General features: G+C 46.4%; 1 protein-coding gene across 1 annotated transcript in view; it reads left to right on the forward strand.

The window, feature by feature from the left end:
- The window catches only part of POLN (DNA polymerase nu), a 226,331-nt gene that overhangs the window by 75,386 nt on the left and 135,108 nt on the right, over positions 1-15,837 (forward strand). Inside the window, exons 10-11 of the mRNA XM_075128232.1 lie at positions 13,635-13,695; positions 14,247-14,311. Coding sequence (XP_074984333.1) covers positions 13,635-13,695; positions 14,247-14,311 — 126 coding nt within the window. The remainder of the gene's footprint in view (positions 1-13,634; positions 13,696-14,246; positions 14,312-15,837) is intronic.

Consider the following 15,837-nt stretch of genomic DNA (forward strand, 5'->3'; position numbering starts at 1 on the left):
GGAAAGGTTTGGTAAAAATCCTCACCAATTTGCATAGGTGACCACAGACCCAAACCCTTGGATCTGAGAACAATGAAAAAGCATTCAGTTTTCTTACAAGAAGACTTTTCATAGAAATAGAAGTAAGTAGAAGTAAAGGAACCACCTCTGTAAAATCAGGATGGTAGATACCTTACAGGGTAATTAGATTCAAAACATAGAGAATCCCTCTAGACAAAACCTTAAGTTACAAAAAAGACACACAGACAGAAATAGTCATTCTATTCAGCACAATTCTTTTCTCAGCCATTTAAAGAAATCATAATCTAACACATACCTAGCTAGATTACTTACTAAAAGTTCTAAGACTCCATTCCTGTTCTATCCCCGGCAAAAGCAGCATATAGACAGACCCAGACCCTTTGTTTCTCTCCCTCCTCCCAGCTTTTGAAAGTATCTTGTCTCCTCATTGGTCATTTTGGTCAGGTGCCAGCGAGGTTACCTTTAGCTTCTTAACCCTTTACAGGTGAGAGGATTTTTTCCTCTGGCCAGGAGGGATTTTAAAGGGGTTTACCCTTTCCTTTATATTTATGACACGCCCCCCACATCTCAGCTAGAGTGAAACGCTGGCTGGGATTTCTTCCTGGAGCTCTAGGAAAAACAGAGTTAATAAGACGCATGCATCTCTAAATATACTACCAAGTACATAAAGACTAACAATATTTTCCACATCTCAAGGACGATTTTAAGCAGTTGATTCTGGGAAACTTTCACGGGAGAGTGCATCAGCCACTTTGTTAGAAGCTCCTGAGATGTGTTGGATGTCGAAATCAAAATCTTGGAGAGCTAAACTCCACCGAAGAAGTTTTTTGTTATTTTCTTTGACGGTGTGAAGCCACTTCAGTGCAGCTTGGTCGGTTTGCAGGTGGAAACGCCGTCCCCAAACATAGGGGTGTAGCTTTTCCAGAGCGTAGACAATGGCGTAACATTCTTTTTCAGTGACTGACCAGTTGCTTTCCCTCTCAGACAGTTTTTTGCTGAGAAACACTACAGGATGGAATTCTTGATCAGGTCCTTTCTGCATTAAAACTGCTCCCACACCACGCTCGGACGCATCTGTGGTTACTAGGAACGGTTTGTCAAAGTCTGGGGCCCTTAGTACAGGGTCAGACATGAGTGTTGCTTTAAGCTTGTTAAAGGCTTTCTGACACTTTTCAGTCCACTGAACGGCATTTGGCTGTTTCTTTTTGGTTAGGTCGGTCAGTGGGGCGGCGATTTGGCTGTATTGCGGTACAAATCGTCTGTAATAACCAGCCAAGCCTAAGGAGGATTGAACCTGTTTCTTTGACTTTGGGACAGGCCACTTTTGGATAGCATCCACTTTGGCCTGTAGGGGGTTGATAGTTCCTTGACCCACCTGGTGTCCAAGGTAAGTTATTCTGTTTAGGCCTATTTGACACTTCTTAGCCTTAACAGTTAGCCCTGCCGCCCTTATGCGCTCAAGGACTTTTTGTAGATGTTCTAGGTGGTCTGCCCAGGAATCCGAAAATATGGCCACATCATCAAGGTAGGCGACTGCATATTCTCCTAATCCTGCTACGAGACCATCTACAAGTCTTTGTAAGGTGGCGGGTGCATTTCGCAGCCCTAAAGGGAGTACATTAAATTCATACAGCCCGAGATGCGTGGTGAAGGCTGACCTTTCCTTGGCAGATTCATCTAGCGGTATCTGCCAGTACCCCTTGGTTAAGTCCAAGGTAGAGATGAACTTGGTCTGTCCCAGTTTCTCTAATATTTCATCTGTGCGTGGCATTGGATAGTTGTCTGGGCGAGTTACAGCATTTAGCTTACGGCAGTCCACGCAAAAACGTATTTCCCCATCTGGTTTGGGAACTAGAACCACTGGAGATGCCCATGCACTTCCAGAGGGGTGGATTACACCCATCTGTAACATATCCTGGATCTCCCGTTCTATAGCAGTTTTAGCTTGAGGAGACACCCGGTAAGGTTGGACCCTAATTGGGTGAGCATTACCTGTGTCAATGGAGTGGTATGCCCGTTCAGTCAGTCCTGGGGTGGCTGAGAACGTTGGCGCGTAGCTAGTGCACAGCTCCTTGATCTGCTGTCGCTGCATACGCCCAAGGGTCATGGAGAGGTTCACCTCTTCCACGCCACCAGCACATTTCCCTTCGTAGTAGACACCTGCAGGCCACTCAGCGTCCTCTCCTCCCTGGGCTGTAAACTGACAAACCTTTAATTCTCTGGAATAAAAGGGCTTTCGAGAATTAATATGGTACACCTTAGGCTTTCGGTTGGAGGTGGGGAATGCTATGAGATAATTAACAGCTCCCAGGCGCTCCTGGACCGTGAATGGCCCGTCCCACGATGCTTCCATTTTATGGGCCTGGAGCGCCTTTAAGACCATGACCTGGTCCCCTACTTTCAAGGAACGCTCTCTGGCATGTTTATCATACCAGGCTTTTTGCTCTTTTTGAGCATCCTGTAAGTTTTCTTTAGCAAGGGCTAAAGAGATTCGGAGGGTGTTTTGTAGGTTGGTTACAAAGTCCAGAATGTTAGTTCCTGGAGAAGGTGTAAATCCCTCCCATTGCTGCTTCACCAACTGCAATGGCCCCTTAACCTCACGGCCATATACAAGTTCAAATGGGGAAAACCCTAAACTGGGATGTGGTACAGCTCTGTAGGCAAAGAGCAACTGCTGCAACACTAGGTCCCGATCATTGGAGTGCTTATTTATGAATTTACATATCATGGCCCCCAAAGTTCCATTAAACTTCTCCACCATGCCATTTGTTTGATGGTGGTAAGGAGTGGCAACCAAGTGATTTACCCCATGAGCTTCCCAAAGGTTTTCCATAGATCCTGCCAGGAAATTAGTCCCTGCATCTGTAAGGATGTCGGAGGGCCAACCTACCCTGGCAAAAATGTCTGCTAGTGCCTGGCACACACTTTTAGCCCTGGTGTTGCTTAGAGCTACTGCTTCCGGCCATCGGGTGGCCAAATCCATGAAAGTCAGTATGTACTGCTTTCCTCTGGGTGTCTTTTTCGGAAAAGGACCCAGAATATCCACAGCTACTCGCTGAAATGGAACTTCAATGATGGGGAGTGGCTGGAGAGGGACTTTGACCTGGTCTTGGGGTTTTCCCACTCTTTGGCACACCTCACAAGACTGGACATAGGTAGAAACATCCTTGCCCATTCCCTCCCAGTGGAATGACCCCCCCAAACGGTCTTTGGTCCTGTTCACCCCAGCATGGCCACTAGGGTGATCATGGGCTAAGCTCAAGAGGTTGGCCCGGTATTTAGTTGGAACTACCAACTGTCTTTGAGGATGCCAGTCTTCCTGGTGTCCACCAGAAAGAGTTTCCTTGTATAAAAGTCCTCTTTCTACAACAAACCTGGATCGATTAGAAGAGCTGAGAGGCAGTGGGTTGCTCCGTGCCACCGTCCAAGCTCTCTGGAGGCTTTCATCTGCTTCCTGTTCGGTCTGGAACTGTTCCCTTGATGCTGGAGACATCAGTTCCTCATTGGATTGTGGACCTACGCTTGGTCCCTCTGGAAGCGATGTAGGGGATGGGGCTGTTTCCGTTGACTGTGAACCGTTCTCCGCTGGTGCACTATGTTGGGATTCAGGCTCCGGCTGAGCCTCCTGTGAAGGGTTATCGGCTGCTGTCGGTTCAGATTCGGTGGGGCCGTCTGGTGTTGAGGTTGCAAGTACTGGATTCAGTGCTGGCAAATGGTCTGGTGCTGGTTGTTCTGCTGGTTCCGGTTCTGGGACTGGTTCCGTCTGGGTCTCTGGGACTGGATCCGCTACTGCTGTTGCAGACATTGGCCTGGGGTCCGGGTTCATCACCTCTGACTGGGTCCTGATAGAAGTTTCCGGAACAGAGCTAGGCCTCACTGCTTGTTTAGCCTGGCTACGGGTGACCATTCCTACCCTTTTGGCCCACTTCACATGATTGGCCAAGTCTTTCCCCAACAGCATGGGGATGGGATAATCATCATAGACTGCAAAAGTCCACGTTCCTGACCAGCCCTGGTACTGGGCAGGCAACTTGGCTGTAGGCAAATTGAAAGAGTTGGACTTGAAGGGTTGAATCGTCACTTGGATCTCTGGGTTGATTAAATTGGGGTCCACTAAGGAAGCATGGATAGCTGACACTTGTGCTCCGGTGTCCCTCCAAGCGGTGACCTTCTTCCCGCCCACACTCACAGTTTCCCTCCGCTCCAAGGGTATCTGGGAGGTATCTGGGCCTGTGGACCTCTGGTGTGATTCCGGTGCAATGAACTGTAATCTGTTGGGGTTCTTGGGGCAGCTGGCCTTTACATGCCCCAGCTCGTTACATTTAAAACATTGTCCAGCTGACGGCTCACTGGGGTGAGGAGGGTTGCTGGAGAACGGGTTGGTGGGACGATAAGGGGTCTGGAGGGTTCTTTGGGAGGTAGGTGGGGCTTTGGGAGGCCCCGGGTAATCGGGTGTGGTCTGGGGTTGTCCCTTCTGGTCTCCGCTCCAACTGCGACCAGTTTTCTTCTTCTCTGCCACCTCCACCCATCTGGCTCCAATCTCTCCTGCCTCGATTACAGTTTTGGGCTTCCCATCTAGGATGTATCTTTCTATTTCCTCAGGAACACCCTCTAAGAATTGTTCCATTTGCATTAGGAAGGGCAAATTTACTGGAGATTCAACACTTGCTCCTGATATCCAGGCATCCCAATGTTTTACAATGTGGTAGGCATGTCGGGTAAATGACACATCTGGTTTCCACCTTAGGGCTCTGAACCTCCGACGAGACTGCTCGGGTGTTATCCCCATTCTGACTCTTGCCTTGGATTTAAACAGTTCATACTTGTTCATGTGTTCTTTAGGCATTTCAGCTGCCACCTCAGCTAAGGGTCCACTGAGCTGCGGCCTCAGCTCTACCATGTATTGGTCAGTAGAGATGTTGTACCCAAGGCAGGCCCTTTCAAAGTTTTCTAGGAAGGCCTCAGTATCATCGCTTGCCTTGTAGGTGGGGAACTTTCTGGGATAGGGAGTGGTACTTGGAGAAGGATTGCTAGGGTTTGTTGGTATATTCTGCTGAGCCTTTACCTTCTCCATCTCCAGTGCATGCTTCCTCTCTTTTTCCCTCTCCTCCTCCTTCAGCCGCATGAGTTCTATCTGTCTTTCATGTTCCCTTTGTTTTTCCTCAGCCTGAAATCTGGCTAATTCCAGCTTTCGTCGAGCCGTGGATTTTGTCATCCTAACCTCTCTGTTTTTAACTAACTTTACACCCAAGGTTTAGAAATAAACAAACAAAACTTGGCTGTAAAATTTTGCTGTGCTGGAATAGAATACCTATTCTCTGATAGTGAGCAGTTTCAGCTGCTTTCTGGACCTCCTTTCCAGCAGCCCCAAAGGAAAAAAATATTCCTTTTTAAAATCTGTATTTCTGGTTCAAAAAATCTCAAATTGATCTCAAAATGATTTCAGGTTAATCCCACCACTCTGCCACCATGTCAAGGTTCCTCCCCCACTCTGAACTCTAGGGTACAGATGTGGGGACCTGCATGAAAACCTCCTAAGCTTACTTTTACCAGCTTAGGTTAAAACTTCCCCAAGGTACAAATTAATTTTATCCTTTGTCCTTGGAATATCCTCTGCCACCCCCAAACTCTAACTGGGTTTACTGGGAAATGCAGTTTGGATACGTCTTTCCCCCCAAAATCCTCCCAACCCTTGCACCCCACTTCCTGGGAAAGGTTTGGTAAAAATCCTCACCAATTTGCATCGGTGACCACAGACCCAAACCCTTGGATCTGAGAACAATGAAAAAGCATTCAGTTTTCTTACAAGAAGACTTTTCATAGAAATAGAAGTAAGTAGAAGTAAAGGAACCACCTCTGTAAAATCAGGATGGTAGATACCTTACAGGGTAATTAGATTCAAAACATAGAGAATCCCTCTAGGCAAAACCTTAAGTTACAAAAAAGACACACAGACAGAAATAGTCATTCTATTCAGCACAATTCTTTTCTCAGCCATTTAAAGAAATCATAATCTAACACATACCTAGCTAGATTACTTACTAAAAGTTCTAAAAAGAAAAGGAGTACTTGTGGCACCTTAGAGACTAACCAATTTATTTGAGCATAAGCTTCCGATGAAGTGAGCTGTAGCTCACGAAAGTTTATGCTCAAATAAATTGGTTAGTCTCTAAGGTGCCACAAGTACTCCTTTTCTTTTTGCGAATACAGACTAACACAGCTGTTACTCTGAAATCTGTAAAAGTTCTAAGACTCCATTCCTGGTCTATCCCCGGTAAAAGAAGCATATAGACAGACCCAGACCCTTTGTTTCTCTCCCTCCTCCCAGCTTTTGAAAGTATCTTGTCTCCTCATTGGTCATTTTGGTCAGGTGCCAGCGAGGTTACCTTTAGCTTTTTAACCCTTTATAGGTGAGAGGATTTTTCCTCTGGCCAGGAGGGATTTTAAAGGGGTTTACCCTTTCCTTTATATTTATGACATCACCCCTCTACATATTGCTGCTTGGAGGGGTTTGGTCAGCTATGAAGTTGGACCAAGTACATTTGTGCTGCTGTTGAACTTCAAAACAAGCTGGTATTTCTGCTAAACCAGACATTTGCTGAAATGAGCTTACAGGCAGGGCCGGCTCCAGGCACCAGTGAAGGAAGCAGGTGCCTGGGGCAGCCAATAGAAAGGAGCGGCACACCATCAGTTATTGGGGAGGCACGTCTGGGTCTTCGGCGGTGAGTCCTTCATTCCTTCCCTTCCACCTCAGCAGCAGCTCAATCGGGCTTTTTTTTTCCCCGCCGCTTGGGGCAGCAAAAAAGCTGGAGCCGGCCCTGCTTACAGGATTGGGAAGGCAATTTGACAGGAAATTGATGATATTCTAAGCCTGCAGATGGAGCTTCCATGGAACAGGAGAAGCAAACTCCTCCCCCTGCAATTCCCGCCCCCTGCAGCATCAGAATATCCAATCCCGGTGTCCCCTGAACAGTGGTGAAAGGCTCAGGGAAAGAAAGACACACACCACAACTTCTTTTTGTTCCTTGAAGCTTCCAATCAACACTGCAAGCCTCTCACCTGTCCATTGCAAAAGGACATGGCATTGTGTTCGTGCTACCTCCAGAGTGCATCTCTCACCCACCCACATTTCTCATGGCTTCTGCATCATTGGAACAGTTTAAAAAAAAAAAAGTAATCTTCAAAGAGAGTGAGGACTGCTGTGATGTTCCTCAGACAACCAAAGGATTCCCTTTCCCTTCCTGTACCTAACACACGTGCACCTTTGTGCCGCGTGGCTCCCAGTTGTAAGGTGACAGGAAGACTGAGGTGGGGCAGGGTTAACTCAGGTAAATCACTTAAACTCTTTTGTAATCTTCAAAGGAGCCAAAGACCGCTGTAACTTTGGACAACAATCAGGTTTCTACAACTGTCCTATCCTCAACTGGGCTCTTTCCAAACCTGCCCTCTCCCTTTTCCCTGGTCCACAGGGCCCCAGGACTATCACTGACAGCATGCTGGCTGAGAAATGTACAGGCACAAGGGTAGTTTAAAAGTCTTTTTTATAGCCCCTGCCAATATGTAATAGTGGTTCATACAAATTCTATAAAATCATTGCTTTATAGCTGCCTTTGCTTGGGGACCATTTTGGGGTGATGCAGAGCCAGGCGCTGGGCTTAAAATCAGGTATATCACATTAGAGCAAGATGGGATACTGGCAGGAAAGGTGGGGGGGTCTACTGTAATTTACCAGTCTTGGGTGCTCATTCCTGCCATGCCTCGGGGTCCTCCTCAGGCTAATTGGGGGGCTTGCTCAACTGGCTTCTCTGGGTAGAGGTGCAAAATGACACGCTCCTCTTCATCTGGGTCTTTCAGGTATTCCTCCATGGTCCCTTGCTGCCTCCTTGCCTTGCCCTGGCCCTCATCAGCATCCTGTCAGATGATGAGGTTGGCAGGGTTGAGGAGGGGGTTGACCCACTTCAGGCTCTGTACTGTGAGCCCTGGAGAGCACCCTGTCCAGTTCATCATAGAAAAGGCACGTATGACGATCCCATCTGGAGTGAATGTTGGAGTCTTTTTGCTCTACGGTACGGAGCCTCAGGTGCTTCATGTGTTCCTAGCATTGGGCTGGAGTCCAGAGAATGACCACTTTCTCCAGCCTCTGTAACATTTCCTGGTACAGGAGAAGACGTAGAGGATGATATTCTCTGACCACACATGTATCAAGACTGCTGTGTGCTTGGCAGAGCAAGTGGCTGCTCTCCAAACATTATCCATGGTCACCTGTACTGATCAAAGGAGTGCAGTGAAAAATCATTCTCAAGTGGTCAGCACAACTTGCTACTAGTGGTGACAGCAGGGCAACAGGGACCTTTTATAGATGTGGGTAAAGGTTAGGCAGAAAAGGGTTCACTGCATTGTGGGAATGGGGCTGGAGGACCACCGACAATTTTTCTTCTTCTAGTGCTTGTTCATGTCCATTGCATTGTAGGTGTGTGTGCTCGCCACATGCACTGGTACCGGAAGTTTTTCCCTCAGTGGTATCCATAGGGGGCCGGCTCAGGTGCCCTCTGGAGTGGCGCACGTATGCACCGGTATAAGGGACACCAGCGGCTCCCCCTCCCTCAGTTCCTTCTTACCACCAGTGATGGTGCTGGAATGTCTCCTTGCCTTGGCAAGCTTACTCCTCTCAACTGTGCCTAGTTGTGAACTTTTTGTATATTGTTGTTAAAAACTTTGTTGTTAAAGTTTTATAGTTCCCTTAGTGTAGAGTTAGTGATAGTTTGTTAGTTCCAAATGGGACTTAGCCTAGGGACGGGCATACCCCAGTGACTGTTGCAAGAAGCCCATGCTAGTCAGTGATCACCATAGAAGCTGTCTGAAGTGTTTAGGGGAAATCCACGTTAGCGACAAGTGTTGCATCTGCAAGAGCGTCTTCCGCGGACCAAAAAGGAGCGGGACATTAGTCTCCGAGCACTACTTATGGAGTCGGCCTCAGAGCCTCAGAGCCGACTGGATCAGATAATGCTCCTAGCACCATGGCTCAGTGTGGAGTGCGCTGCTGACACCACCCTGGCATGGCCTTGCCAGCATTGGTTTGGCACGCTCATGGACCTGGCAGTGGCAGCCCCATGGCCACTTCCCAGCCGCCCAGACCTACTCTTGCGGGATTACGGTCAGCTCCTGCATCCAAACCTTGCCTCTCTCCACCTCACAGCTTGGATGCTGGGTGGCTGAATCCAGAGGAACAGGCTTGCTCTAGTCAGGTATAGCAGGTTCTCTTGGAAAGCAGAAAGCCCTCCACTAGAGTGATTTACCTGGCAAAGTGGAAGCATTTCTCCTGCTGGGTGTCAGAGTGCAACATCTCCCTGACCCAGTCATCTCTGCAGTCCGTCCTGGATTACCTGTTCTACATAAAGCACCAGGGCCTCGCCTTCTCTTCGATCAAGGAGCACCTGGTAGCCATACCGGCCTTCCATCCTCACATCCAGGGTAAATTGGTATTCTCGCATGAGATGCCGATCAGGTTCCTGAAGGGCCTTGAAAGGCTCTTTCCGCCAATCTGGGACCAGGTTCCCCAATAGGACCTTAACCTTGTCCTCTCCAGGCTCACGGAGTCCGCCATGGCTTCTTGTTCCCTTTCCGACCTGTTATGGAAGGTCACATTCCTTGTAGCGCTTACCTCGGCAAGGCGTGTCTCCAAGATTTAAACCCTCACTTCAGAGTCCCCGTACATGGTATTTTACAAAGACGAGGTCCAGCTGCGGCCCCATCCAGCTTTTCTGCATAAGGTAGTGTCTCACTTTCGTGTCAACCAGGATATCTTCCTCCCAGTGTTCTGCCTGAAGCCTCATTCGACCAAAGAGGAGAGGTGGTTGCACACTCTGGATGTCAAGCATGTCCTGGCATTCTACCTGGAGCACACCAAGCCCTTCTGCAGATCGACCCAGCTCTTTATCGCGATAGCTGACAGGATGAAGGGCCTTCCGGTGTCCTCTCAGAGAATTTCGAATTGGATTATCATAGAATCATAGAATATCAGGGTTGGAAGGGACCTCAGGAGGTCATCTAGTCCAACCCCCTGCTCAAAGCAGGACCAATCCCCAATTAAATCATCCCAGCCGGGGCTTTGTCAAACCTGACCTTAAAAACTTCTAAGGAAGGAGATTCTACCACCTCCCTAGGTAACGCATTCCAATGTTTCACCACCCTCTTAGTGAAAAAGTTTTTCCTAATATCCAACCTAAACCTCCCCCACTGCAACTTGAGACCATTACTCCTTGTCCTGTCCTCTTCTACCACTGAGAATAGTCTAGAACCATCCCCTCTGGAACCACCTCTCAGGTAGTTGAAAGCAGCTATCAAATCCCCCCTCATTCTTCTCTTCTGCAGACTAAGCAATCCCAGTTCCCTCAGCCTCTCCTCATAACTCATGTGTTCCAGACCCCTAATCATTTTTGTTGCTCTTCGCTGGACTCTCTCCAATTTATCCACATCCTTCTTGTAGTGTGGGGCCCAAAACTGGACACAGTACTCCAGATGAGGCCTCACCAATGTCGAATAGAGGGGGACGATCACATCCCTCGATCTGCTGGCAATGCCCCTCCTTATACACCCCAAAATGCCATTGGCCTTCTTGGCAACAAGGGCACACTGCTGACTCATATCCAGCTTCTCGTCCACTGTCACCCCTAGGTCCTTTTCTGCAGAACTGCTGCCTAGCCATTCGGTCCCTAGTCTGTAGCGGTGCATTGGGTTCTTCCGTCCTAAGTGCAGGACCCTGCACTTATCCTTATTGAACCTCATCAGATTTCTTTTGGCACAATCCTCCAATTTGTCTAGGTCCCTCTGTATCCTATCCCTGCCCTCCAGCGTATCTACCACTCCTCCTAGTTTAGTATCATCCGCAAATTTGCTGAGAGTGCAATCCACACCATCCTCCAGATCATTTATGAAGATATTGAACAAAACCGGCCCCAGGACCGACCCCTGGGGCACTCCACTTGACACCGGCTGCCAACTAGACATGGAGCTATTGATCACTACCCGTTGAGCCCGACAATCTAGCCAACTTTCTACCCACCTTATAATGCATTCATCCAGCCCATACTTCCTTAACTTGCTGACAAGAATACTGTGGGAGACTGTGTCAAAAGCTTTGCTAAAGTCAAGAAACAATACATCCACTGCTTTCCCTTCATCCACAAAACCAGTAATCTCATCATAGAAGGCGATTAGATTAGTCAGGCATGACCTTCCCTTGGTGAATCCATGCTGACTGTTCCTGATCACTTTCCTCCCATGTAAGTGCTTCAGGATTGATTCTTTGAGGACCTGCTCCATGATTTTTCTGGGGACTGAGGTGAGGCTGACTGGCCTGTAGTTCCCAGGATCCTCCTCCTTCCCTTTTTTAAAGATTGGCACTACATTAGCCTTTTTCCAGTCATCTGGGACTTCCCCCGTTCGCCACGAGTTTTCAAAGATAATGGCCAATGGCTCTGCAATCACAGCCGCCAATTCCTTTAGCACTCTCGGATGCAACTCGTCCGGCCCCATGGACTTGTGCACGTCCAGCTTTTCTAAATAGTCCCTAACCACCTCTTTCTCCACAAGAGGGCTGGCCATCTACTCCCCATGCTGTGATGCCCAGTGCAGCAGTCTGGGAGCTGACTTTGTTAGTGAAGACAGAGGCCAAAAAAAACATTGAGTACATTAGCTTTTTCCACATCCTCTGTCACTAGGTTGCCTCCCTCATTCACTAAGGGATCCACACTTTCCTTGGCTTTCTTCTTGTTGCCAACATACCTGAAGAAACCCTTCTTGTTACTCTTGACATCTCTTGCTAGCTGCAGCTCCAGGTGCGATTTGGCCTTCCTGATTTCATTCCTACATGCCCGAGCAATATTTTTATACTCTTCCAATCTTCCACTTCTTGTAAGCTTCTTTTTTATGTTTAAGATCCGCTAGGATTTCACTGTTAAGCCAAGCTGGTCGCCTGCCATATTTACTATTCTTTCGACACATCGGGATGGTTTGTCCCTGTAACCTCAACAGGGATTCCTTGGATTACCACCTGCATCCATACTTGTTACGAGTTGGCTCAGGCTGTGCCTCCACTGATTGTGAATGCCCATTTGACTAGGGTGCAGGCATCTTCGGCTGTCTTCCTGGTGCATGTCTCTATCCAGAATATATGCCGGGCCATGACGTGGTCTTCACTACACACATTCACGATGCATTATGCCATCACTCAGCAGGCCAGAGATTATGCTGGCTTCAGCAGAGCTGCTTGCAATCAACACATCCATGAACTCCTACCCGCTTCCAGTGGTACTGCTTGGGAATCACCTACAATGGAATGGTCATGAGCAAGCACTTGAAAAAGAAAAGAGTTACCTTTTCGTAACCGTTGTTCTTTGAGATGTGGTGTTCATGTCCATTCCATGACCCACCCTCCTTCCCCACTATCAGAGTTTCTGGCAAGAAAGAACTGAGTGGGTGGGGAGCTGGCGGCGCCCCTTATACTGGTGCATACACGCACCACTCCAGTGGGCACCAGAGCTCATCCTCATCCACTGCAGGAAAACTTCTGGCACCAGTGCATGTGACGAGCACACTCACCTACAATGGAATGGACATAAGCAACACATCTAGAAGAACAACAGTAACAAAAAGGTAACTCTCTTTTCTCCCTCCTGCTTCTAACAACCTTTTATGTACTTGAAAACAGTTACCATATCCCCTCTCACTCTTCTCTTCTCCAGACTAAACAAATCAAGTTTTTTCAGTCTTCCCTCAAAGGTACTGTTTTCTAGACCTTTAATAATTGTGTAGCTCTTCTTTGGACTTTCTCCAATTTGTCCACATTTTCCTGAAATGTGGCACCCAGAACTGGACACAATACTCCAGTTGAGGCTTAATCAGCGTGGAATAGAGTAGAAGAATTACTTTTTGTGTCTTGCTTACAACACTCCTGCTAATACATCCCAAAATGATGTTTTCTCCCCCCCCCCCGTGTTGTACTATTGACTCATATTTAGCTTGTGATCCAGTATGACCCCCAGATCCCTTTCTGCAGCACTCCTTCCTAGGCAGTCATTTCCCATTTTATATGTGTGCAACTGATTGATTGTTCCTTCCTAAGTGGAGTACTTTGCATTTGTCCTTATTGAATTTCATCCTATATACTTCAGACCATTTCTCCAGTTTGTCCAGATCATTTTGAATTTTAATGCTATCCTCCAAAGCGTTTGCAACTCCTCCCAGTTTGGTATCATCCACAAACTTTCAGTGTACTCTCTATGCTATTATCTGTGCATATAAATGTCTCAGCATGCATATGAATTTACATTACAATGAGTATTTCTCTTTATATATCACTTCAAAGAATGAGACACATGTGCTCATCATTAGCATAATTGTACCTCTTCCAGGAAGACTACATGTTTATGGGCCAGATTGTGATCCTGTTATTCACACAGAGTAGTAGTTCACTCCACATTCGGTCCCATTTACTTAATAGTACTACTTGTGGATTCACGTAGTACTCATGGTGAATAACAGTATCTCACCCTGGCCCAATTTCATAATTAAAATAAGCTTATATTGGAAAGATTTTGTGTTCTGCCTTACAGGTTCAAGGCTTGTGGAAACTCTTTTGCACTTTGGAGCTTCCCTTGATAAAAATTTTGGCAGGTAAGAAAATGTGAGTAAAATATAAGATTGTTCAACAATTTTTTCAGACAGCATTTTCTAGTATGATTTATAATGCTTAATAGTTAAATAGAACATTGCACCTTTAAAGTGCTATATAATCATCATATCATCCTCACAACACTTCTCTAATGCTATTTTCCTCATTTTACAGATGGAGAAACAGAGCTTCAGACCAAAACTGTCAAATTTGGGTGCCTAAAGATAGGCACTCAAATCCATATTTAGGTATCTAGAAAAGCGTACCTCTGAAAATCAAGCCATTTTTCTAGGTACTTAAATATGGACATATGTGCCTAATTCTGAACTTTGCACCCAAGTTTAAAAAATTTGTCCTTTGTGACTTACTCAGGGTCACATTGCAAGTCAGTGGCAAAATTGGGAGTAGAACCCAGGAATTCCTGGTTCCCAAGGTGGTACTTAGTTCATTATACAACACTATTTTTTAATATTATGGCTTGAATATAGAATTGATGCCTCTAAGGTTTTTTCAAAATTGTATTTTGTTCTCAGTTATATACTTGTATTTACAGTGATGGAAACCCATAAAATACATGTGAATAAAGAAGAACTAAAAAGAACATCAGAGATTCTAGGGGTAAACTATTGTATTTCCTTTTTTGAAAATGTGCTACATATAGTGTGAGGACCACTCCCCCATTGACTGGGAGAGGACAAGATTATAGTTAGAAAATTATTTTAACATTCGTTTCCATTTTGACTTTGTAATATGTTCTCCAGTTAACAGTCTTGTAACCCGTAGGCTTTTGTTGTATGAAAGTTCAAATATAGGTGTGGGTCCTCTAATGTATTGTAGCTAATGATGAGTTAACTTAAAGTTGGGATAACTTTAAATTTATTTATAAAAGCAAGACATAGATCTATTTGCCAAAACCCCTTATACGGCAGACAGTTTATTGTTTTATGGGTAAATTGGTTTTCTGATTTGAGTGTCCATTCACCAAACCTCTTTGTTCCTATCTTTGTTCTTATCTGTTAGTATTCCTGCTTTTGGAGTAATACTTTGGGAAGAAGGTATAACAAAGCCTTCTAGGGTCAGATTTGACGACCAAAACAAGTATTTTCATAGGTTTGCCTCCACATAGGAATTGCCATGCTGCAGTATTGCCATCTCCAAAATTAAAAAAAAAAATCATGAGTCAACCCCCCTGCCTTCCAACATCATGAGATTTAAAAGTAAATATTGTGTTTTAGTCTTTGATTTTTTGAATTCCCCTTGCCCAACCTTACTGTATGTGTGTGACAATTAGTGTTGGCAACTCTCCCAAATTTATGAATTACAGTGATTTTAGCTCCTGTTGCCTGAGGGTGTGGAGTTCCCGCTTCTCCCTAAAACCACAAAATTCTGATCTATTAAATCTCCCACCCTCACATCTGCTCATCCCCTGCAGTCGAGCAATTAATTCTGCCCCTCATTCCCCACTATCAGTTCTGCTCCCTGACCTCCCCTCGGGTTTTTCAGCACCCTCTCTCAAGGCTGGAGTGTGTGTGTCTACTGGGGCTTTTCCACCCTCTTATTCCCCTCTTACTAGGCTTGGTGTTGCAGGGAAGGTGAGGATGGGGGAATATTAGGAAGTAGACTGACCCAGAGTTCGCAGAAGGGGCAAAGGGAAGAGGGAGCAGAACCATCCTGAGCTGCCAGGATGTTTCTCCTGTTTCCTCCCCACTGCCTCTCCTATGAGAATGGTCTCAGCTGCTCCCTCTCCTCTACCCCTCCATTCTTCTGGCACCTGAGAGAAGGGGAAAGAGAGATATGGCTAACTCTTGCAACAGCTCTGATTGGAGGATGGGGAAGTTGGGGATGGCAGCCAGTCAGAGGGTGTTTTCCTCCCAGTAAGGAATGAAATTTGCTAAAGGGGTGGCACATCTTGCATCATAGTGAGACTGGCTCCAGTCTCAGCCAAAAGCAGGTTACTTGTGAGAAAATCGCAAGAGTTGGTAGACCTTATACTAGATCAGACCTGAGATCCAGCTGGTCCAGTATCCTGTCTGACAGTGGCCAGTACCAGATATTTCAGAGAAAGGTGTAAAATCCCTGCAATGGGCAGATGTGTGATATTCTGTCATATAGCTTCTCTTCACATTCATCACAAATGGGTTATG

This window comes from Caretta caretta, chromosome 4 (genome assembly GCF_965140235.1).
Source record: "Caretta caretta isolate rCarCar2 chromosome 4, rCarCar1.hap1, whole genome shotgun sequence".
NCBI classification, from domain to species: Eukaryota; Metazoa; Chordata; order Testudines; family Cheloniidae; genus Caretta; species Caretta caretta.